Consider the following 23,720-nt stretch of genomic DNA (forward strand, 5'->3'; position numbering starts at 1 on the left):
TTTTATTCTTTTTTACTTTATTATATATATATATTTTTTTATTTAGTTTTTTTTATTTTATTGTTTTTGTGTGTTTTTAAAAATTTCATCATGTTTATTGATTTTATTTCCTTTTTTTGTTGTGTTTCCTAATTTTTATATTTTTTATTATCTTATGATTTAATCACGTGTTCTTCATTTTTGATATTTTTCATTATTATTCTGTATAATTTTATTGTTTTTTTTCTTTTTTGTTTTTTTTTGTTTCTTATTTTATTGTTTAAATTTTTTTATCGTGTTTTCATATTTGTCGTGTTTGTCTTTTTTAGTTTTTTTAATTTATTGTTTTTTAAATTTTGTGTTTCTTATTTTATCTTTTTTGTTTTTTAATGTTATTGTTCTTTTATATCATCATGTTTTCCTTTTGTGTGTTTTAAAAATGTTCATGTCATCTTACATTGTGTTATCATTAGCATCTGTTATTGTTTATCCAATTGTATCTTCCTGTTCTCCTCGTCCTATTTGTGAGTTATATTTTTATTTATTAATTATTCTTTACTTTTATATAAACTTTATTTGTTCAGTGATGATTGTGTGTTTAAAGCTGCTCTTTGTCTCTTTTCATTATGTTCAATTAAAAGACGTATTTTTTTAATAATATCCAGACATTTCACTGACCACAGAAATAACTGATTAATAATGATAATGATCAGCTGATCGGCTCCAGGTGAAGGAAATAATGATGAGCTGCAGTGTGAGAGCTGCTCAGAGACAGTAACACACCTGAGCCTGTGACAGGAAACGGTTAATGAATCACGTCACAGAGGCTCATTGTGTATTCATGTCATGGCCTCTGTATCTGTGTCTGTCTGTAACATGTAGTGACGTCGCTCTGCATCACACCGTGAGAGGAGCTGATGCTGAGGAGGAAATATAGGACAACAGGAGGAGGAGGAGGAGGAAGAGGAGGAGGGTCTGCAGATAACAAATCATAAAGAGACCCAACAGAGAGCTGCAGCAGACTGAGCTGCACCATCTGCATCCAGCACCAGGTATTTATTGACTCTGTGTGTGTGTGTGTGTGTGTGTGTGTGTGTGTGTGTGTGTGTGTTTGACTTGTGTTGCTGCAGCAGAGACTTGATTTGAAACCAGAGGACAAACACAAAGGAAGGTCACTGAGAGACAGGAGATGTTAGAGCTGCATGGCTGCACACCGATATCAGCTTAGCTTCAGGGAGCACTTGAACATGTTGCAGAGGAGACAGAGAGCAGTGCGATGCTGCCTTCATGTCCTGCTCTGTCAGTCTCTATAGATCATGATCAACATGACACGTCACAGATGCTCAGACAAACACGGACGCCTCACATCTGTCAGAGTGCGTCATGTCAGGTAATTAAACCCAAATTTAATGAGATTTACAAACAGTATTTTTAATCATCATGCAGCTAAAACGACAACGTACCTAAGATCCACGCTTTGATTGTGACTTCCTTCAGCTCCACGTGACATGAATGCAGCATGAGTACAGAGCTGCTGGAGGCGGGACGCTGCTGAGAGAAGTTTGCCTTCAGGGCTTTCTGACAGAAAGAGGTTCGGTTTAGAAGAAAGATCATAGATTGGGTTAAAGTAAAATATTTCTGTCAGAGAGCCCTGAAGGCAAACTTCTCTTGTGCAGTCAGGGTGTTGTTAGCTTAGCTTAGCATAAAGACTGGAAGCGGGGGGAAACTGTTAGCCGGTCTCTGTCAAAGATGTTACATGATGCATCTTTGTTTATTTAACCTGCATTAGGAGAAAAATATATCCAATGGCTATGTGTGATTTTAGGGTGATTTATGTGCTGTAACACATTGTTACTGAGTTTGTTTTTCATTCTGGTGACATCAGTGCAGTGTTCTGCTCCCTCGATTCACTGGCAGCTGGTTTCTTTGACTTAGCATTTGTAATAAAACATAGAGAAGCATGGTGCACTGAATCAGGCTGCGTAAAATGGAGGAGGTTGCATGCATATACAATATGTCACCGTAATCAATCACAGACAGAAAGTGGCCTCCACAAGTTTTTCCTTAGCACTGAAAGTAGAACAAGACTTATTCCTAAAATAAAAGCCGATCTTCACTTTAAGCTTCCTGACCTGAGCAGCAATATGTGCATTAAATGAAAGCTTGTCATCTATCAGTGTACCCAGATACTTGTATGAGGACACTCTTTCAATGGATTTACCGTCAGACGTGAGCGAGCTTTTGAGAAGTCCATAAACTTTGTTTTCTGAGCATTTAAAATCAATGTTAAACTCAGCAGAGCAGTTTGTAATGACTGAAATACAGTCTGAAGGTTTTGCACCACTGCCATTATGGAGGGCGCATGCGTGTAAATGACAGTGTCATCTGCATAGAAATATATTTTTGAATGTCTTTGCCCAGATCATTTATGAAAATAGGAAACAAAATAGGCCCCAAAATGGAACCCTGGGGGACACCTTTAGTTATCTCAAGAAATTCAAGATTTATGGCCTTCTGCATTAACACACTGAGTATGATCTGTAAAACAATTGAGTTTCCTGTAGAATCCTCTCTAAATTTACCTTTGCTTTTCATCGCCTTTCTGCTGCCTGCCATCTTTCTGTCGTTATGCACCTCGCAGTTCTTCATCAATCTCATTCATTTCTGTCGAATTTTTCTTCCTTTGTTTCTCCTCCTGGTGGTGGAACCAGAAACTTTGATTTAGTATTTTATCTTTAGAAGAAAGCAAAGTTGACGGACCGTAGGCCATCCACGTAATCCTCCTCCTGGAGGCCTTTATGCAGCAGGGCGGTTCGGGTTTGGGGTGGGGGAGTAAATTTAGATTTAGATTCTGATTTACAGTGGTGACCTGACTGAGAGGCAACAGGAGGCAACAGTAATAAAAGGTGTGAAAAGACTGGAGGCAGCTTATTCCTCAGAAACAAATGATGGATTAAACATCATCCAGTGACGCGCTGCGTTTATTTGATTGGGTTTCCTTTTAGTGAAACACTCTGAGTTCCCCCAAGGAAACAGTGACAGTGTGTATTTCCAGGGCTTTTATTGTGAAAGGTAAGAGCAGAAGGAAGGGCTCCACATGAAAATGGACAAACAAGGACCTTCAGTATAAAATATGGTTTAAAAATAAAATGAAAACAGCACATTGAAGTCATCGTAGCTAAAAATGAGTAAAACCTTAAATATTAAATCATAAAATCAGGTAAGATCCAACATTTATAAGGAACTGAAGAGTAAAGAAAGAGACTTTCAGGTGTGTATCAGGTCGGTGAGAGCTTATTAAAGGCTACAGTGAACAGCTGTTGTCAGTGTTCCAGCGCTGTAGTTTTCTCTGTGGATCAATGTACAGTGAACACACCACAGGGTGTCATGACCCGGGTTTCATATCTTGTCATCCTATGGGCTTTGTTTCTGTTTGTGTTCCTTGTTTTATGTTGTTCATTCATGTTTAATCTGCTTCCTGTTTTATTTTGTAGTTTATCCCCTCATGTGTCATGTCTGGTTTTACTTCCTGCCTTCGTGTGTTTCCTGTCACACCTGTTTTGTTAGTCCGTCCCTGTTCTGAGTTCTGAGACCCTGAGTCTTCCCTTCACACATTCAGGTGCTCCTCAGCTGGGAGGCTGCTCTTTTGACTTCAGTGTGTTCACTCAGCCATGTTCCTGTGTGTATGACGTCAAAGTTGGCAACTCGTGGACTAAAAGTTTTAGACGGTAATGTTTGTGGCTGAAACAGCTGCATGACCATTGTCATCATACCTACATGTCAGTCCACAGTCAGCCCCCGTCACTCTGAGGGTCTGGAAGCAAAAACAAAATGCTGAGTCAGCGTTGAGCTCGCTGTGAAGGGTTTAAAGTTTCAAAGTAGGCGCTGAAGGTTTGGGTAACATCTCGTACTCATAAGATGAATCATGTCTTCATGTCTGATGAATCATAAAGTGGATTATTCTTATATTTGACCTCATTCATTCATTCATTACAACATGACATTGTAACAGCGTTTAAAACACCTCAGTGTTGGTGGGTTTGTCGTGTACTGGTGGTGGGTGTGGTTTGTAGGAGCCTGTCCTGTAGCCTCTCAACCAGTGGTTCTCAACTGGTGGGTCGGGACCCAAAAGTGGATCGCGGGGACATTTTGACAGGGTCGCGGATTCACAAACCTTTATTAAATATTGTAACTTTTTTTCTAAAAAATTTTTATGTTTTTCTAAAAATTATATGACTTTTTCTTAATGTTTTACGATTTTTGTCTCAAAATGTAATGATTTTTTTTCCTCAATATTTTGACTTTTTTTCTGAAAATTTAGGATTTTTCCTTGAAATCTTAGTTTTTTTCTCAAAATTTTATGACTTTTTTCTAAAAAAAAAAAATTATGTTTTTCTAAAAATTGTATGACCTTGTCTTTAAGTTTTATGATTTTTGTCTCAAAATTTTGACTTTTTTTCTGAAATTTTCCTTGGAATCTTACTTTATTTTCAAAATTTTACAACTTTTTTCTAAAAATTCTTGACTTTTTCCTTAAAAATGTACAAATTTTTTGCAAAATACTGCAACTTTGTTCATGTAATTTTACAACTTTTTTTCTAGAAATATTTTCTAGAAATCTCAGAATGTTAGTCTGTATATTACATACAATAGTCAATGCAGAGATGATGAATAGACATGAATATGTGCCAAAAGACTATTGTATTTCATGAAAAAATTCATAAAATGTCAAGGAAGTGTCTGTGAAATAGATTTTAGTGGAGAGTCAAAAATTTGGGTCACGACTTAATGACTGAGGAAAAATGTGGGTCCTGAGGATAGACCAGTTGAGAACCACTGCTCTAAACACAATGTGTCCGAGTCGTTCTGGTCCGAGGGCTCGTTCACAGGTCAGTTTTCCAAGTCAGAAAGAAATTGAGCAGTCATGCTCAGTCAGCTCGGCTGGATTTTAATAAACACACACTGACGCTGCAGTTTCCTGTTTGCTGAGATTTGCAGGTGTGCACAGGCGCAGTCGGCCTCGTGAGGGTTTGTGGCTCCGTACTGATTATTAGAGGTCCTCGTCAGGGAGTCGTAAACACACTGTGGGTCGTATTTTTGTGTTGACATAAAAGCTCCTGGTTGAATCATCAGAACAAAACCATAACATGAACAGCTGCTTCTCTGGTCAAAAGCTTCAAGAAAATAGTCAAAACTACAGGAAGTGTGTGGACTCCGACTCCCAGGGTGCATTTCTCCAGCAAACATCCAATCACAGAGCTTCATAGTAACGGTGATCTGAAGCAGAAGATGTCACTGCCGAGAAATCTGATAAAACATTCAGCAGGCTTCGTCTCCATGGCAGCAGCTGCAGCAGCTGAGGCTCATGGGTAATGTAGTGTTTTAGGGACAGAATCAAAAGGCTGATTCATTAGAGACCAAGTGTGAACCTGTGTGTGTGCTCAGATCAGGGCAGCAGTATCGACCTGTGTCATCCAGTATCGGTGGAGCAGTGCTGTCGCAGTTTTCTAACACCACCTCCTCCTCCTCCTGCTCCTCCTCCTCCTCCTCCTCCTCCTCCTCCCCTCTGTTTCCCTCCAGTCGTGTCTCAGCTCCAGCAGGATGAAGGGGTTGCAGCAGCTCAGCCTGCCCGGAGCGTGAGGAGCCTTCCTGGGCTCCGTCTGCCTCGTCCTCCCCCCTCCTCACCGCTCTGTGTGGAGCTCTGATCCTTCATCTGTCCGTCCGTCAGTCTGCAGCATCTCTCCATCATCAGCTGTAATCATGGATGGACTCCGCCTGCCGCCCGTCATCGAGGAGGTCCTTGATCCATCCGGTCAGTGTTTACATGCAGACTCATCTGTGTGATGATGAAGGGTTAATCTGATTCTGTCTATCATTTTTGTGTAAATATCAGTCAGCTGTTCGACATGTGATCACATGACAACTGACAATAATAATAACATAAATGATCTGAACTAAAACGTCTCACATTCATCATAAATGATTCAGAAAAACAGTCACAACTCTGCAGCTGAGTTTCTACTGTGATGTATTCTGACTGTTAAAACTTCCTGCACGTCTTTCACAATAAAAGCCTTTAAAGGAGCAGCAGGGGACGCTCAGTCCGTCATGTCCTCTCTGCCTCCGTCTGTCTTATGTCTCAATATTCTGACAAATATCATTCAGGCCAGAAGGAAACGTCCTCAAAGACAAACAGAAATAGCTCCCACAGCTCCCCGCCTGTTCAGCTGCTGGAATCTGCCGGATGTCGCAAAATGCGTCATCAGTGAAGCAAAATGACGCATTTTGCGACATCCGGTGCTGCCAGCACCCAAATTTATGTTTCCTAGGATGGCAAAGGCATGACCTGCACTTCTCTTCCTTACTCTGCCTCTGATTGGCTCACTCTGACATTCCTACTGTAACCAATCTCAGTCCTCTGAGTTAAACCTAACCGACCTAACCAACAAAGTCACATGTGCTAGTGCCAATCAGAGGGAAAGTAGGTATCCTAGGAAATGCAAATTTTCTGCCAGCACAGGGGGCGCCGTAACACGGTTCATTTGCATACGTTCCTCACGCTGCCGTGACTCAGACCTGGTTGAAAATCAGCAAAATGTTCCTTCAAGGTTTGTACTTTCTCAAATAAAAGAGCACGTAAAGACTGGAGGATGGAGTTAGTGGTTCTATAATGGACTCAGTGTGTGAGTCTCTGGAAGACTCTTAATTTGAAACATCTGTACAGGAAGCAGATGTGAACGTGAGTTTATTTGACAGTGAAGTCACAGTGATCGAAGAAACTACAGATCAGAGGTGACTGGGCAGAAATAAAGTGTTTTCACTTGTCTGGTATTTAAATAATATTTTTTAGCAAGATTTAGTTGGACATTTTATCAATATTCTTTACACATTTTTATTAACATTTTTGGACATTTTATTTATATAAGACATTTTATCAACATTTTTCTGACATTTTATCAACATTTTTCAGATATTTTATTCATATTTTTGGGAAATTTTATCAATATTTTTTCCTGATATTTTATTCATATTTTTTGGACATTCTTATCAATATTTTTTGGACATTTTATCAACATTTTTCTGATATTTTATTCATATTTTTTGGACATTCTTATCCACATTTTTCTGATATTTTATTCCTATTTGTCGGACATTTTATCATCACTTTTTTGGACATTTTATGAACATTTTTCTAACATCTTTTTAACATTTTTTAGACATTTTAGTAACATTTTCTTATGTTTTATCTTTCAGGAAACCAGTTCCTTTTATAAACCAGACTGACTGATCTCCAGTCTGAGTTTTATCTCCCAGTTTGTGTATTTTCCCAAAATATCCAGCCGCTCCTCTGATCAGACAGAAATATAGAAGTTTATTTATATGACAATTCTGCAGCTTCATACTGTGTGTGTGTGTGTGTGTGTGTGTGTGTGTGTGTGTGTGTGTGTGTTCACAGATTTATATTTGTGACTAAAGTATCATTCAGATATCAGAGTATTAAGACGTGTGGTGTCTGTAAACAGTGAGTCAGCTGCAGTTCATGAACTCTCAATGATTCACAACACGTTAATAATTTCCTGTGATTATGTGTCGTCATTCAGATCACGTGTGGTTTGAGTTTATAAACTGTGTGAGAGAGAAAAGATTTGAAACAGAGAGAGAGGTTGTGAACAGATGACAGGAGGATGATGATGATGATGATGATAATGATAGAGTGATAACAGAATGATGTCTTTCACCATGACGCTGTCACTCTCAGTACGTGATTGGCTGCCTGCCAGGAGGCCAAAAACCAATCAGTGAGCTGAAAATATCAAACCTGCAGGATGTCGGTGAGCAGCACCACCGTCACCACCACCGCCGCTGCTGCTGCTGCTACAACATGTACTGTACATATATAACACACATATTCACGAGACAGCAGTGAGACAGCAGTCCCCTGTCCTCTGTCAGATAATGTCCTGTTTAACGTTAGCTTGGCCGTCAGCTGCTATCGCTATCTCTGGATGGTGGCGTGAGAGGTGAGCCCTCATGGTATTTTATTCTCATATCACATCACATCACATCACATCACATCACATCACACTGCTGTAAATCACGTGTGTCATATCCAAGTCCTCCTTTAAATAAGTCCAGATGTTTGATTTAAACGCTGATGGCATATTTCTGATTTCTGTCTCCGCTGCCTCCATCTTAAATATTTTTTGGGGGGGGCTTTTTCGCCTTTAATGGACAGGACAGAGTGAAGAGTGTGAAGTGGGGAGAGAGAGTGGGGGGGGCGACATGCAGCAAAGGGTTGCAAGCCAGAGTCAAACTTGCGACCGCTGCAGCGAGGCATCACCTCTATACATGGGGCACCGGCACTATCCACTAAGCTACCGACCCCCCCGGTGCCTCCATCTTTGTTTTGATGAACTTCCTGCCAAATGCTAACCTGGAAATCCAGACCCAAATCTAGAAAGATTTAGGGTCTGGCTATGAGTAATGCAAATGGCCCAACTCGAGGGGCGGCACCAAGCATGCATTTGAAAATATCACTGCACGCAATTGGATAACACTACAACCAATCAGAACAATACACGGGGTGACATATCCAGAGCTTAGCTACCAGCGGAGCTAACTGGTAGATTAGACTCTTGCCGTATCCGGTCGGCAAAACAGCAAAAACGTCCTTCTTGCAAAGGAAAGACTCGAGCGCCGTCTTCTGTTCCTCTTTTAGAGAAAAAGCCAAGTCTAACTCGTTCATTGTAGCGGCCAAAGCCGTTTCAAACAACTGGTGTTCATCCGTAGCCATCTTGCAGTGTTTACTGACTGATTCCGGACTTTGTCGTTGCAGCACTGTCGCCATCTGTTTAGTTCGCTTCTGGCCCGCCTATATCAGATACACCGATGTGATTGGTGCAGCTCGGCTCCAAGGGCATGGGTAATGAGCATCATTACTGATTGCCAGAGTGACTCGCTCAGCAAATTCAAATTGTGCTCTCGCAAGAACTCTGGATTTCCAGGGTAGCCAAATGGCGCTGACTGAGACCTCTGCTGACCTCGCCCCAAAAAAACCCCATCAGCACCATCTAGTGGAGGGAAAAAGCAACTGATTTTATTATTCTAGGACCAAAAGTTGTATTTAAATGTGTATTAGCAAAAATGAATGATGTAACAGATCCATACTTGGCGTCTGTGTATCGATTCAATATGGCCACGCAAAATATCGTGATATGGACGTTTTCCCTACTAAACAGAAGTGTTAAAGAAATTTGTGAAAAGCTTAAAACATTCATTCATTCATCTTCTTGAGGGTTGCGGGGGGGCTGGAGCCTATCCCAGCTGACATCGGGCGAGAGGCAGGGTACACCCTGGACAGGTCGCCAGACTATCACAGGGCTGACACATAGAGACAAACAACCATTCACACTCACATTCACACCTATGGACAATTTAGAGTTATCAATTAACCTGCATGTCTTTGGACTGTGGGAGGAAGCTGGAGTGCCCGGAGAGAACCCACGCTGACACGGGGAGAACATGCAAAGTCCGCACAGAAGGGCTCCCACGCCTGGGATCGAACCGGCAACCCTCTTGCTGTGAGGCGAGAGTGCTAACCACCACACCACCGTGCCGCCCTAAGCTTAAAACATAAAGAAAATATTCTCATGTTCATCTTCAGGGGACTTTTGATCCCGTTAATATATCTTGTGACTGATTTCATGTCTGCATTAACAAGCTTTGCCCTTATATGTGTGTTTGTTTATATTATTGCAAAATATTCCTCCACCCTCATGTCACAGCTGGTTGTGATTCTCCGTCATCACCATCAGATGGAGCCACTTTACAAAAGACAAAGACAAATTTTAAACTTAGTGTGTTTTGTACCTGACAGAGCTGCTGCCAACTGAAGGTGGAGTTTTAGCTGAATCATGTCTTTGATACAAACAGATGTTAACGCTGAGCTCTTCTTCTCTCTGTGTGTGATGAAGACGAGCTGTGCGAGCTGAAGGTGGAGAAGCCGATCATGTTGGCAGAAACTCTGACGGCCAAAGAGAGGGAGTCCATGGAGGAGAAGGAGGAGACGGTGGGAGACGGAGAGAAAGGCCAACAGGAGGAAGAGAAGGAGGTGACGGAGGAGAAGGAGGAAGAAGAGCCGGAAGGAGGAGGAGGAGGAGGAGAAGGGAAGGATGAAGAGGAGGAGCTGGAGGAGCTGAGAGCTCAGGTGTTTCAGCTGCTGCTGGAGGTGGAGGAGGCCAGAGAGATTTCACAAAGACACGAGGAGAGTTTCCTGGAGCTGCAGGGTCAGAGACCAACCAGATAATAATGTTCATATCTTTAATGTGTAAAAACACAGGAAATGTCCTGCTCCTCCTCTTCATCATCCTCGTCTGTTTCTTCTTCTCTGATCTCAGGTCTGTTAGAGGATGAGCGACTGGCGAGTGCTCATCAGGCGGAGAGTTTCACCAGACAGATCCAGAGGCTGCAAGGTGCACACAGCTTTTTAATGTCTGTGTTTAACCCACCTGTTTCACTGCAGGTGGACATCATTAAATATTAACTTTTCAAAATGACCTCACCGTTCAAAACTCTTCCAACTTTCAAAAAATGTCCTTATTTTCCAGAATGTCTTCACTTTACATGAAAGTCCGACTTTTCAAAATAATCCCGACTTTCAATAACACATTATTGTTTTCTAAAAATGTCCTCGATCCCAGAATGAAATCAAAACTGTCCTCACAATTTTTGGACATCTTCAGTTTTCTAAATTGTCCTTGTCGTCAGATTTTTATGAAAAACAACATTAGTTTTGTCGCATTTCATGTTACTTCCCAAAAACTCATCTCTGAAACAACCTCAGTTTCTGATGTGTCCTCGTCTTTCAGATGCCCTCTTTGTCCAAAATGGTCCTGACTGTCCAAAAATGTTCCATATAGAGTCATAAGCTAAGTTACACCTAGCTGGCTAACCTGAGCTCAGGTCACGTTAGCTTGTTGGCTGTCCTGCATCTCCCTCAGTAGAAAGTACCGTGTACCATTACATCATTTACTGTAGGCTACATCAGTGTCATGGATCACGTTAGCAAACCACTGTGACAAGCAGGCACACTAAGGTTAGCCAGCTAGCAGTAATCAAGCTATGCTAGCATTGGTTGCTCTTTAACATTAGCTTATAAAGCAATTTGTGAACAGTAAGATCAGCCCTGGAGTCTGGACGAATTGAATGATATTAATCACCCAAGACAGTATTTTGCAATGTTAGTAATTATTCCATGTTAGCCTGTAAGCTAATGTTAGCAAACATTAGCCTGTTAAAACCACAACATCACAAATATGAGTGTCACAAATCACATACTTCTGTTAGTACACTTCGATGTAGAACACCATATAAACTACATACTTCTTGTGTGGTGCACAAATTTCAACAGGGTAGTGTCGCTTTAAATCACGCACTGCCGTTTTGCACTTACCAGAAGTGACAACAGCCTTTTTCTTTATATAACAGCCTCTTCTCCGTCGTCCTCTTTTCAAACAGTGAATAGCAAACAGCATTATCACCAACATTTGACACTGTCTCCGCCCACACATAAAACAAACTTACGCTACAGTGTCCGTGCTGATTAAAATGTGCCGCCGTAGCTAGGAGCAAGTTAGCTAGCTAGTGAGCACTCGCATTATTGTTTGCAGTAGCAAATCTACGACAGTTTTGGTACTTACTGCAAAAAACACGTACAACTAACAGGCTCCTTGTTGTCTCCAGCCGCCACATCAAAAGTTGTGAAGTTTGCTGCGTCACAAACATGGCCGCCATTAAGGGTGAGAAATGTCCGTCATTCCACACTCAACTTTTGGATCATTTTGAGCGCATCAGTAGTACACTGCATTTTTCCGTACTATGCAGTGTGAAGGCACTTAGCGCACTTGAATATAAAGTGTTTAGTACAGAAATATATGACTTGAGACACACTGTACATTTCAAAGGTTGGTGTTTCCTGTAACATCAGGATTTGTTTGCAGCACTCGGCGCACTGAATTTGATGGATTTACTGTTCATCAGATGAAAAATTAGAAAAGAATTAGCTCGTTAGTGCAGCCTACGGACTCTCCGCCGATAGGACACCTCTTCCCCGAGAGGAGAGCGTGTGACGGCACGGATCTTCGCTGCTGTAGCAACTTAAGCTAGCCCCAGCTCCGTGGTTCACAGTGACCTGGTGGTCTAACCTGTGTAACAGCAGCAACAGAAAGTTTGTCCGAGTTAAGATTGGGCGCTCGGTCTTGCTCTGGCTGAATTGGAGTTGTTACAGGGTGTAATGTACAGGTCTGTCTGCAAAATGGAAACACAGCCAACCTGTGGACTCTGTCGTGGTGGGTGCCACTCATTTGTTGACATTAGCAGACTCAATTCTTAGCTAACGTTACTTAGTGTTGCTGCCACTGTGTATGCTGTATCAGAGCCGAAGAGAGGCGAGACACTGAGGGAGGTGCATAACGTCACATTCTTTGGATTTTCCTGGAAAATTTGTCCTGAGTCCTTTACATAGAAATCAGTTCACCGGCTGTTAGAGGCGACAGAGAAAGTCAGAGAGTCAATAAAAACGATGAACGCATGAGAAGTCACTGACATAACGTTCAAATGTCTTCACTTCCCCCAAGATTTTTCTCTCAAAACATGGTTTGACTTGTATATGTATGTGAAAGTAGGAAAACTTCCTTCTCCTCCTCCAGCTCAGCTCCGGTCGGTGCAGGAGGAGATGGACAGTCTGGAGGAGGAGAAGGAGAGCGAACTAGAGGAGGTGCAGGAGGAGCTCCGATCTGCTCAGGAGGAGGTGCTGATGCTGCAGCAGGCGGCTGAGGAGGCGGCAGCAGAGAGGGAGAACGACATTGCCTCCCTGCAGGAGGAGCTGTGTCGGCTGCGGGCTGAGCTGCAGCGCCTCCATGCCACGGCGCAGGAGTACGAGCTGGAGATCACCACGCTGAGGGCGGAGATCAGCATGAAGAGCAACAACACAGGTGAGGCACAGACACATGGATCCACAGGTAGAGGGAAAATCTAAGTCTTTGGATAACTCTGTATGTGTGTGTGTGTGTGTGTGTGTGTGTGTGTTCAGGTGATGTGAGTCACTTAAAGGACGAGTTCATCTCTCTGACCGATGAACGTCAGTTTCTGGACGACGACAACAAAGACCTGAGCAGCAAAGTGGAGAAGCTACAGAAGAAACAAGACATGTGAGTGGTGCAGCCAGCTGTCAATCATCCTGCTGCTGTGTCATCATCCACAGATCAGTGACATCATCACAATGGTTTTATTTTAACCAGCTGTTTATCTTACCATCAGTTTTATATAACTGACGTTCTCCACCGAGTGAAAACAGCCATCGACACAGTCTCATGACCTTCTTCTTCTTCTTCTTCTTCTGCTGAACAGGTGTGATGACGTCTACCTGGCCGTCACTGACACTGAGCGTGAGCAGGTGAAGGCCGACTCTTACATCACTCTGTCTCAGTCCAGTCCTGAGCAACAGGACAGACCCCCGGAGGATGAGGAGAAGGTCTGCAGCTCAGAGCTCAACATCCTGAAGGTCCAGCTGAGACGAGCAGAGGACACGGCTCACAGAGTCCAGACTGAGGTAACACACATCACCAAGACACCTGTTATCTTACACATGGAGGATTTTTATCTACGGAGACGTTTCACTCAATCAAAACTGTATCAGAACTGTCTGTCTGTTCGTTCGTCAGTGTGACAGTCTGAAGGTGGAGCTGGTGGACCTGCAGCAGCTGTACGACAGCAGCCAGCGGGAGCGAGCGGCGCTGGAACAGGAGCTGCAGCGCTGCAAGGCCGAGCTACAGAAACTGGTGGGCAGGAAGTCACAGGTGAGAGGCCAAAGGTCAACGGTTTGTATCTGACGCCTCAAAATCTCTTTTATTGGATCAAACTTTCCTGATGAAGTTGGAGCATTAGTGCACTGGGTGTCAGGTGGAAACATAGCGAAGGGTTAAAACTTCATAAGATCCAACATGTGTGTCAGACTGAGGGTTAATGTGACTAAAAAATGATAATAAACTAAAGGTAAGTGAGACGCAGTGTCTGAACCTGTTTGAAGATCTTCTTTAAAGCCATGACGTTGTCCATGAAGTATGTGTGCATGTTGGGTCGACGGCGGCTCGTCTCAAACTCTCTCTGGTTGTCTCATCTGTCTCATTCTGCTTCCTGGTCCACAGCAGCTTCAGCTCTGCTCATGTCGCTGGTTTCTGAGCGTTTGGTTGTGAAGCTTCTTCTCAACATCCGTCTCTGCTGGGTAGTTTGTTTCTGTCAAAGCAGTCATCTATCTGTTTCTGCTCAACCTCCCGCTTCCTCCTTCAGGAGGTGAGAGGTTTATTCAGTCGTCAGTCAGCTGATGAGAAAACAGGAAGCGTACTGACAGTCAGGGCCCATGTGATTGGCTGATAACACATCGTGTGAAACATCACTTCAGTCCAAACATTTGGATTCTGTTTGTCTCTCCAGAGGTGTGGATGGGATTCAACGACAGAGACGACTAGAAAGCAACTCGACCTGGACTCTAATACCCATGACTTGTGTCTTCATTGTGACTTGGATCCTAGTTTTTGTATCATCAAGACAAGACTTGGGATTGGGCTCTAGTCTGGGGACTTGTCTTTTTTGACTTGACACCTGACATACAAGTGATCCCAGTGAGTCTGAGTCTGTAGACGAAAAGTTTTAGTCACATTTTAGTCATTTTTATCCTTCATAGGTTTAGTCGATGAAAACATTTTCGTCATGATGTTTCTATCTGTTTTTTCTCTTTAAACTAATCCAGTGAGGCTAATTCATGGAACAGAAATCAGAGTCAAGGTAACAGGTTGTATAAGATGATTTCTCCAGCAGTGTGTGACAGGTTTAAGGGCTGATTTACGAGCACACACTTAATGATCATCATTTGAAAAGCTCAACATCTCTCTATTTATGCTCTCAACAAATAATTAATGTGAGACAACTAGGATTTGTCCCCAGGTTCATTGTAAACTCTGACTTATCCATCTGACTGTGAAGTCTAGCGGCCGCTGGCTGCGAGCGGAGCTAGCTGCTAACAGCCACCGCTGCAACTAACAAACTCCACAAATCCATTCAGCAGCTTCACCATCCACAGTCAGACACACACGGCTGATTATTTACTGCTGAATTACAGCTCACACCAACTGAAACATCCTGGTACAGACTATTTACTGGAGTTTACCAGCTGTCGCTCATCAGGCATCTGAAGATCATTACATGCAATTACAAATAATTACAAACAAGCACCACAAACATTTTCATCATGTCTCGCCAATGAAAATAAAACATAGATTTCGTCATCGTCTCGTTTTTGTCATGGAAAAAGGTTGTGAACAAAAAATGTGCATCAATGAAATGAACACTGAGTAATGCAGCAGCTAATGTGGGACTAGGACAAAAACAAAGTTGGAACTCGACGTGGCACTCTAGTGTTGAGGTTTAAAAGTCAATATGTCTCGTGTGACTTTTACAGTTGGGTACTGTTCACAATTTCAGTTACCTGGAATTCAGTACCGGCAGCCAACAGTACCTTTTTTGTCATTTTTGAATGAGCTGTAGCACTGACAGTTGCTGAAATGCAGTTCTGCTCCTCTGCTCTCACAGAGCTAATCCTCCGTCTGCTTGTTTGTGTGTCTGCTCGTCTAGCAGTGAGTATGAGGCTCATACTAAGATAATATAGAAAAGAGAAAATAATACAGACCAGAAGCCCGAACACTCGCAGCATTTCGCTCGTTTGGGAAGCCGACAGAGTGGTTCTCGGCTTCAGGGCCCTTCTACCTCCTGTCTGAGGTTGAACCTGGCGACTCTGTGGAGCTGACTTTCAAGCTTCAAGGCGCTTTGCAGTATTTCCACCTCATCTCAATCCGGCGTTCTCAAACAGATCTCAGGTGCCAACATTTGGTACCAATAGATTAAACCCCAATTGGTACTCAGTAGTACAGTCGTATTTCTGTCCCCTTAACAGCCCAAATAAGCGGCAATGAAAGTCGACTGTTGCTGTGTCTCAGCCCAAAAGTTGCAGATGAACACACCACAGACACTACAGCTGACGACCAACCACCTCGTACGCTCTGCTCTGGCATGAGAGGAAATAACTCTTCACACGTGTTGAATCGGCCGCCAAAATCTGAAAGGGCTGACGAGGGTCAACAGTGTGGGATACACCAAACTAACTCGGGTGACCGATGCTCACTGATGGCTGGCTTGGTGTGTCAGGGCCCTAAAAGTACAGAGTTCGGTACCTAACTGCAGTGACTGGGGACTTATGATGTTGAGAACTTTCTTCTTGACTTGTGACTTATTTGCAACTTACTTGTCGCCTACTTATTCTTGAACCTGGGGACTTGAGACTTGTCTGGGGACTTGGGACTTGCCTCAGTGAGATTTGACTTGATGTGAGACTGGACGTGGAGCTTGGAACGAGACTTTAGTGTCAAGTCTTGAGACTCAACTTGGGATTTTTCCATCTTAATATGTGAGTGTTGACTTGAGACTTGTAAACGGAGACTTGTTGCCACCTCTGCTCCTCTCCATGTTTCATTCACCCACATTCTTGTCCTCCATAGTTGTAGTTCACCTCAAGGTTTTACCCACACTGCAGTGCTGCTGATGGAGTCGATGGTGACGGCAGTGCTCTGACGTGTCAGCAGAGATCTTTAAATGACAAGATGCAGATGTTTTGACCTCTGGGGGGCGACAAACTCTCCATCTTGTCTTTAACCATCTTTGATGCCGTTCTCTAATCGCCTGCTCTGTTTCCTCCCCTCATCGATATGTTTTCATGTGATCGCCGTCTCTTTTGTTTCACATGAACTTGATCAAATTCTCTGTAAATTTGATGGTCTTTGATGCCTGCATGTCATTTCTGTTTTCTCTAGTTTCTGTTGGCCTCACGCTCGCCTCTCCTCCCGACACCTTCTGACTTTATTCTTCTGATTATTTTCTGGTTTGATTTTCTCTCCATGCCCCCCGACACTCCTCCTCCTTTTGTCTTCTCCCCAGAACTGCACTGGTGCGTCTGAGCCCCCTGTTCTCTCCATCCCCTTCATAGGAATGATTGTTATAGTGGCCTTGATTTGGTGCTGGTGGGAGGAGCTGGCGTCCTAGAAGGGACCAGGTATGGCCACGCCCTTCTTTCTCTACCAGACGCTCTGCTTCTGTTAGTATCAGAGAGTGGCTGAATCGCAGGGTGACTGCCTCTGTGTACAGCAGCTGTTTCTGTCCGTACTCTGTTTGAATGGGACCGCTGTGAGTCATTTATAATTAAAGTAAAACTTCCACCACAGATTAATGAACGCTCTTTGGTTAAAGGCCTCAGTGTGCTTTAAACAAAGTAGTTGATCCGATGTGTAATGCAGCTGAGTGTTTACAGAGATAGGTGGGATAAAAAACCTGCAGTTGTATCAACGCAGACATCTGGTGATTCTGCAAAACCCAAAATTATGTTCTATGCCATTGTTTTTTAAATTCTGGCTCTAGTGCATGGCAGCTACAGCGTGGCTACAGTTAAGGAAAAGATTCTAATAATAATCAGAGCATGTGAGTGGAGCTCCAGCAGAAGGATTTTAAAACAAGCACAGAGCTGATTTTTTAAAATTTGTAGAATCTCCTGCTTCGGTTTTGCTCCGGTACTTCTCACACCGTGAGTTCAAAGCATGCTCTACCCAGAATGCATCGGTGTATTGCTCACACGCTGTGAGCGGTTTGAGTGGTTCGGTCTGGGTCGGAGGTAACAAACAGCTCCATGTGCGAGGAGCAGAAACTCTCACTGCTCCGGTTCGCTCACACACTCTGCTGCGAATCACTGAGGTTGAATACACATGTTGAACACGTCTCCATCCTCCATCAAACACCTGTAGAGCTGATTTTTGGAAGAATTTTGAATCCTGAATTGTTTACAGTCATGTAACTTCCCAGCAGTCTTCTTCGCTGCCTTTATCGGTGCACTGCTGCGTTTCCTGGCGTCCACCAACTGTCCATCAGTGGAGCAGCATTAAGTCATCGACAGGACTGTGTTGCAGTTGACATCATGATTGTAAATATTTCACATATTTATTTATTTATTTCTAATGATCCATGTTGTCAGAGTGTCGTGAGTTAGAGATGAAGTCAGTGGTTCAGGACTCAGATGGTCTGAGGGAAGATACTCCTCCTCATCCTCTCTGTTTTGGCCCTCAGACGGCGGTTATATTTTCTTTAGTGAGTTTTTCATATTTAATCACGTCAGTGGTTTTAAAATGCTCTCAACATGTTAGATCAGCATCTTTAAAAGTGTCCACAAGTTAGCAGAGACGCTCTGAGTCTCTTCTTCATCTCTAAATAACTCCTCTGACATCATTTCCTGTCCTCCTCAGCAGAGAGACACTGAAGGCTGGAACCTGGCGGTGGCAGCGGTTGCCATGGCAGCCATTGTAGTTCTGGTCGTCCCCAGCTTCACCAGGGCCTGAGGACTACACGGGAAGTGACCTCACCATGAACTCTGGGATTGTGGGATTGCCGTCACCCATCCTGCGCCGCCCTCATACATGTTGCTGTCCTGCTTGTCGCATCGCTGAGACGTTTTCACCAGAAGGCCTCCGACGCCAATGAGTTCTGGAAGGAAAAGCAATAAGATTGTTGAATTTACTTAAAGACTCTGAACTCCTGCAGGTCGTCGATCAAACATCCACCATCATGATCCAAGAGTCCAACTGGGAGCTCTGGTTTTGAATTAATTTATTAGTTTTCCATTGATTTAAAAAAAAATGATCTGGGGTGGATCATTATAAACTGTTTGTCTCCTTGCATGGTGGAAGAAGTACTCTGATCTTTACCGAAATAAAAGTACTCATACCACAGTGTAAAAATACTTAGTTACAAATCCTGCATTCAAAAATGGTACGCAAAGTTTATCAACAAAATGTACTTAAAGTTCTCAAAATGCAAAACAGCCCGTTTCAGAGTGTCATGTTATAATTATATATTTCATATTTTTCCAGTAATGCAGTATTTTACTGTCGCGGGTTGAGGAAGGGCCGATTCTGACGACTTCAAAGTACTATAATATATATTTAAAAACAGTCATATTTTATTTAATAATACGTGTTTTGTATGTAAAATTTGAACTTACAAAGTAACCTAAGTTATCAGCTAAATGTAGTGGAGTAAATAGAATAATATTTCCCTCGGAAATGTGTTGCAGTAGAAATATAAAGTAGCATAAAAAGTACCTCCAGATTGTGTTTGCGTACTTGAGTAAATGTACTTATTTATTTTCTTACACTGTTTACAGTCCATGTGGTCCTGTGGTGTCGAATTAGAAACTGAAGATATAAAACACACAAAGCTGCTGATTTAATATTCAACATAAGAACTGTTCTCTCTTTAAATTCTTTAGAGCTGCAACTTCCGGTCACTTTTATTTAAACTATTTACCAGTTAACTGATTAATCATTTGGTTTGTAAAATCAAAACTGAAACCATCTCTAAAGATCTCTTCCAGAGAAAAGTAGCAAACATTTCGTATGTTAATGATCTAATCTAATAATATTTTTGTCGACTGACAAATTGTTTCAGCACTAAATTGTTTGCCTTATTTTTCCGCACTGGATTTAAACAATATTTTGCACTCTCTGAGTTGATGACGGAGATAACGGTAGCAGATTAATTTAGACTGTTTAGTGTTTTTAATTCATTAATTCTGCTCTAGTGGTTTAATGCTGAATATTATCTTATCACGTGTTTATCATTATTGTGGATTATTTAACAAATTTGTTTTGTAGCATGAGAAAAACAGCAAATTTAAGGAAATAATTATTATTTTGCCTTCCTATCCCTTTACAGATCAATGTAAAATGTCTGTATTTGTATGTTTATAGTACCAAACCAGTAGACTGAACATCTACAGCAGCAAAATAGCACTTTTATAAACTTTAGAAAGGTATTTGCTGGAGCTGAATCATTCCGATGAGAGATTATTTGCATCGACTGATTTCACTGTGCCAGTTTTAAGATCAGATGGTGCCTGAGTAGCTTTATTTTTGCACAGCAGGTGCAACTGTTGGTGAATGATTCTGGGGACAGATGCTCAACCAGCAGTTTATGTTTCAGAAAATGTATTCAGATTGCTTCTGTCACTGTAAATGTAAAATCTGTTTCTTAATTCTACAGATGATACTTTATTTGAGATCTGAAAAGATCAGCAAAAGTAACGCTTTTGATGACATTTTTAGATTGAAAAAGGATAACAGTTTCTCGTATTCAGCCCCATTCCAACAGGATTAATATCATATTTGAATATAATTACGTTCATTGTTCCTGATGCCCATTTAGCCACTGGAGAAATACAGGAGGTGGCTCTGGTGTGGCAGAGATGATTATATATAGTGAATGTCAGAGGACCATGGATAGAGCCTTGGAGAACACCAACCTTAAAAAGACTGACTGAACTAAAATATTGTGATGTAGCACAAGTAGAGAACTGAAATTCTGTAAAATATGAGTGGCAGCACTGAACATGAGAAATGAGTTTAGGTAGCAAATCTGGATGTTGACATGTGGAGTGGTACATTGTATATTTATGTATTACATCGTGTATTATTTATGTTAATAGTAAATACCAGAGGACCAAAAATAGAACCCTGTGGGACACCTTTACCAGTGGTTTTTTGATTTGGAACCACAAAACAACTCCTGCTCGGGCTCAAACCTAAAGATAGTCATAAAACCAATCAATAGACCATAAATAGTCCTAAAATGGATCGTTTTTTGTCTGTAGCAATGAGAAATAGTGAAATATATTCTGTCTGAACAGGGCTGCAGAGGGCGCTGCAGATCAGATCTGTATTCCTGCCTAGATTTTAGTTGTTATTGTGCCGGGTCAGAATGAACACACTTCCATTTGTTCAGATTTTATGTTTTAATCTTTTTATTGGGGCCGATTAATTTCCCCCACCATCTTCTTTTGCAAAGTTTCAGTTTTTGAAGGGATCCTGATAGACGCCTGATTTATGTTTACATTTAAGTGGTGACCAAAATAATCATAGAAAATACAATCAGATGTTCAAATGACTGTGATCCTGTTTAGGTTGGAATCATGTGACCAATTGCAACAACTTCAGAATAAAAGACATTCCAGTTTAAATATAAGCGCTAGCGATGAGACACTTTTGTGAATTTAACGAAACCTTCCCTGCTCGCTCTGCTCAGTGCGGACAAATAACTGAACCAATGTACTCAGCTGTGATGAACCGTGTACACGACAGGTGAAGTGGCATTAACCTGACAAAGCGTAAATGTTGGAATCTAAAATAAAATAAGAATTATTTATCTAGTATTTGATGATTAAGTCATATATATATATTGTGGTTAATAGCAGGACATTGATTAGGATGTAACAGGTCCTGTATGTTTTCAATGATAAATAGCATGTGTCAGTAAGACCTTTATATCGTTTTTGCATGACAGTTAAACATGTAGTTACTTTAATCTGATTATAATGGTGGACTAACGGAAATGGATTCTGTAAATAATGTCACATCATGTTCAGTGCTAAAGAGGCGTCAAACCTCAAACTGTACATGATGAGGCAGCTGATGTTTATGTTGCAGTAGTTTTTTTGTAATATATGGAAGCCCACTTCCACCAGGTCAATAATAATAATTTAAAAACATCAAAAGGTTATTAAAAAAGTGATGTTCAGACATCAAGATTTTAAGCCATAAAGGAGAAAATGGATTAAAACTTGTAATAATGAACAGAAAGTGTTCATGGTAAGACACAATCATCAGGCTAAATTCAGACATTTAAAGTTACAATGATGATAAAAGTCATATTTTGAAATACTGAGTCAAAACTTTAAGATAAAAAGTAAAATGCAGACTCCAAATTTTGAGAAAATCAGTCAATATCTTGACTGAAGAAGTTGAAATTAAAAAGATAGTCAGCCAAACGTTTTACCTTGATTTAGTAAATATTATTTGGATTTACTGAATCAAACATTTGAATTAATATCTCATACCTTACCTAAATAAGAAAATTGAAATTTGTATTTTTTAAATACTTCTGTCTTTGTGAATCTTAACTTTGGTTTACTGTGAATATTTTATTAATGTTTGTCTAAACATTTACTCTAGTGATTTTGCGGTGTATCTGGGCTTCCGTAGTATTAACTCCATTTTGTTGTAGTCTTTTCTCGATGTGTTGCTGTCCGGAGTTGTGTTTTTATGTCAATGATGTGTCAAAACGTGATTTTGCATTTTATTCTTGCAGTCCAAAAACACCTGTGACATCCTGTAAAATGTTGTAAAATGTTAATGATAATACAAAAACTGAGTTTTGGTTGCAGGTGTGGAAGCTGACTGAATAATTGTTAAGGAGCTGGTTGTTTTTGACACAAACTCTTCCTGATGCTGCATGCTAACGTCAGTCTGTACAAACTCTGTACTTATCTAGCGTTCTTTTTTTTATTAACACTTGGTAATGGTTTGTACTGTACTGTACTGTACATAGAATAGTTCCAGATTGATTCTTAGTTGCTTCAAAGAAAGCTATTTTTTCATACAGCTGATTAGACGGTAGTTCAGAGGTTCAGTCAAATGTGCAAAATAATGTAGCAGTAGATTTAGAGAAGGGGATGGATTGATTATTGGTTTACTGATTAACCGCTGATTCTTGACTTCTATTTAAAAAGTATTAATGCAGCTGATTGAGAACACATGATGTAAAAGTTGTTGGTTTTTTTTGTTTGTTTGTTTGTTTTTTAGTCCAGATCACTTCAAAGTCTGATGCAAAAATATTAAATAATTTGTGTGCCTTAACCTCGCACAGGAACACACAGCAAATCAAAGATGAAAGAGTTTTTCACGTTCACAGGTTTCTTTGCCCATTTCTGACATCGAAATTTTAATTCTTTTGTATGCGAGAAGCAACAGACGCAAAATGATTGAACCTTCTGCGTGATTTCATCCTAATATTTGCATGTAAATTTGCACTTGGTGCAAAAAACTTTAAAAAACATTTAACAATACTGTCACGAAACCTCTCCTGATGAAAAATCCATCTGTGACAGTAAAATTTTGAAATAATCAATGTGAATATTTATTTATTCATCTTTCAGTCGATCTGTGGAATTCAAGAGCAACACAACCACAAGACTTTCTGCTGGTATCGCACGAATATCTACCACTGAAATTTGGATTTGGGGTATTTTTTAAAGACCACTAATGGTTTCAGAACTTTCTGAAACTTTTCTTGATGGAACTGTTAGGAGAAATGTTTCCCCAACTTTGGAAAACGTTCCCATGGTGTTCCAAACCACAAGTGTCTGTGAGGCTCTTCGAAATCACCATCAATTTGATCCATCTCTATTTGTTTGCTTGTTCTCTCTTCTCTTTTGAAGGAAATTAAAAATAATAAAATAAAAAGCAGATTGGTTGGTTAAATCTGAATGCTGATATCAGAAACTTGTATCAATCCATCCTTAGCAATGTCTTTACAAATGTTCGGTAGCTTAACAGTGTCTGGGAAAATGTTAGCTAGCTTAACGGTGTCCGGACAAACATTAGCTAGCTGTAGACAGCTCAGTGTCGCATGTTAGATTTAGATAAATGTAGTAAATTTGCATGAATCTAGATGAGTAGTTAAAGACGCTGTAGCAGTTGTAGAGTTAGACAACGCTCACTGAATTTGTCAGTGGTAGCATGAGCGCTGTAATCCAATTC

At 41.2% G+C, this 23,720-nt stretch overlaps 1 protein-coding gene across 4 annotated transcripts; it reads left to right on the forward strand.

The window, feature by feature from the left end:
• Positions 1-836: 836 nt before the first annotated feature.
• Positions 837-23,428, forward strand: LOC125883235 (coiled-coil domain-containing protein 136-like). Of its 4 annotated transcripts, none has more exons than XM_049567474.1 (10): positions 837-1,031; positions 5,560-5,791; positions 9,954-10,265; positions 10,377-10,451; positions 12,687-12,971; positions 13,070-13,187; positions 13,387-13,588; positions 13,701-13,835; positions 17,023-17,137; positions 18,375-23,428. In XM_049567474.1, exons 2-9 carry the CDS (start codon positions 5,740-5,742, stop codon positions 17,125-17,127), a joined length of 1,284 nt encoding a protein of 427 aa, XP_049423431.1. In that variant the 5' UTR covers positions 837-1,031; positions 5,560-5,739; the 3' UTR covers positions 17,128-17,137; positions 18,375-23,428. The 4 variants fall into 4 exon arrangements, with proteins under 4 accessions (XP_049423431.1, XP_049423432.1, XP_049423433.1 ...); XM_049567475.1 differs by having other exon boundaries at positions 18,378-18,443; XM_049567476.1 differs by lacking the exon at positions 17,023-17,137.
• The last annotated feature ends 292 nt before the right edge of the window (positions 23,429-23,720 follow it).

This window comes from Epinephelus fuscoguttatus, linkage group LG22 (assembly GCF_011397635.1).
Source record: "Epinephelus fuscoguttatus linkage group LG22, E.fuscoguttatus.final_Chr_v1".
NCBI lineage: Eukaryota > Metazoa > Chordata > Actinopteri > Perciformes > Serranidae > Epinephelus > Epinephelus fuscoguttatus.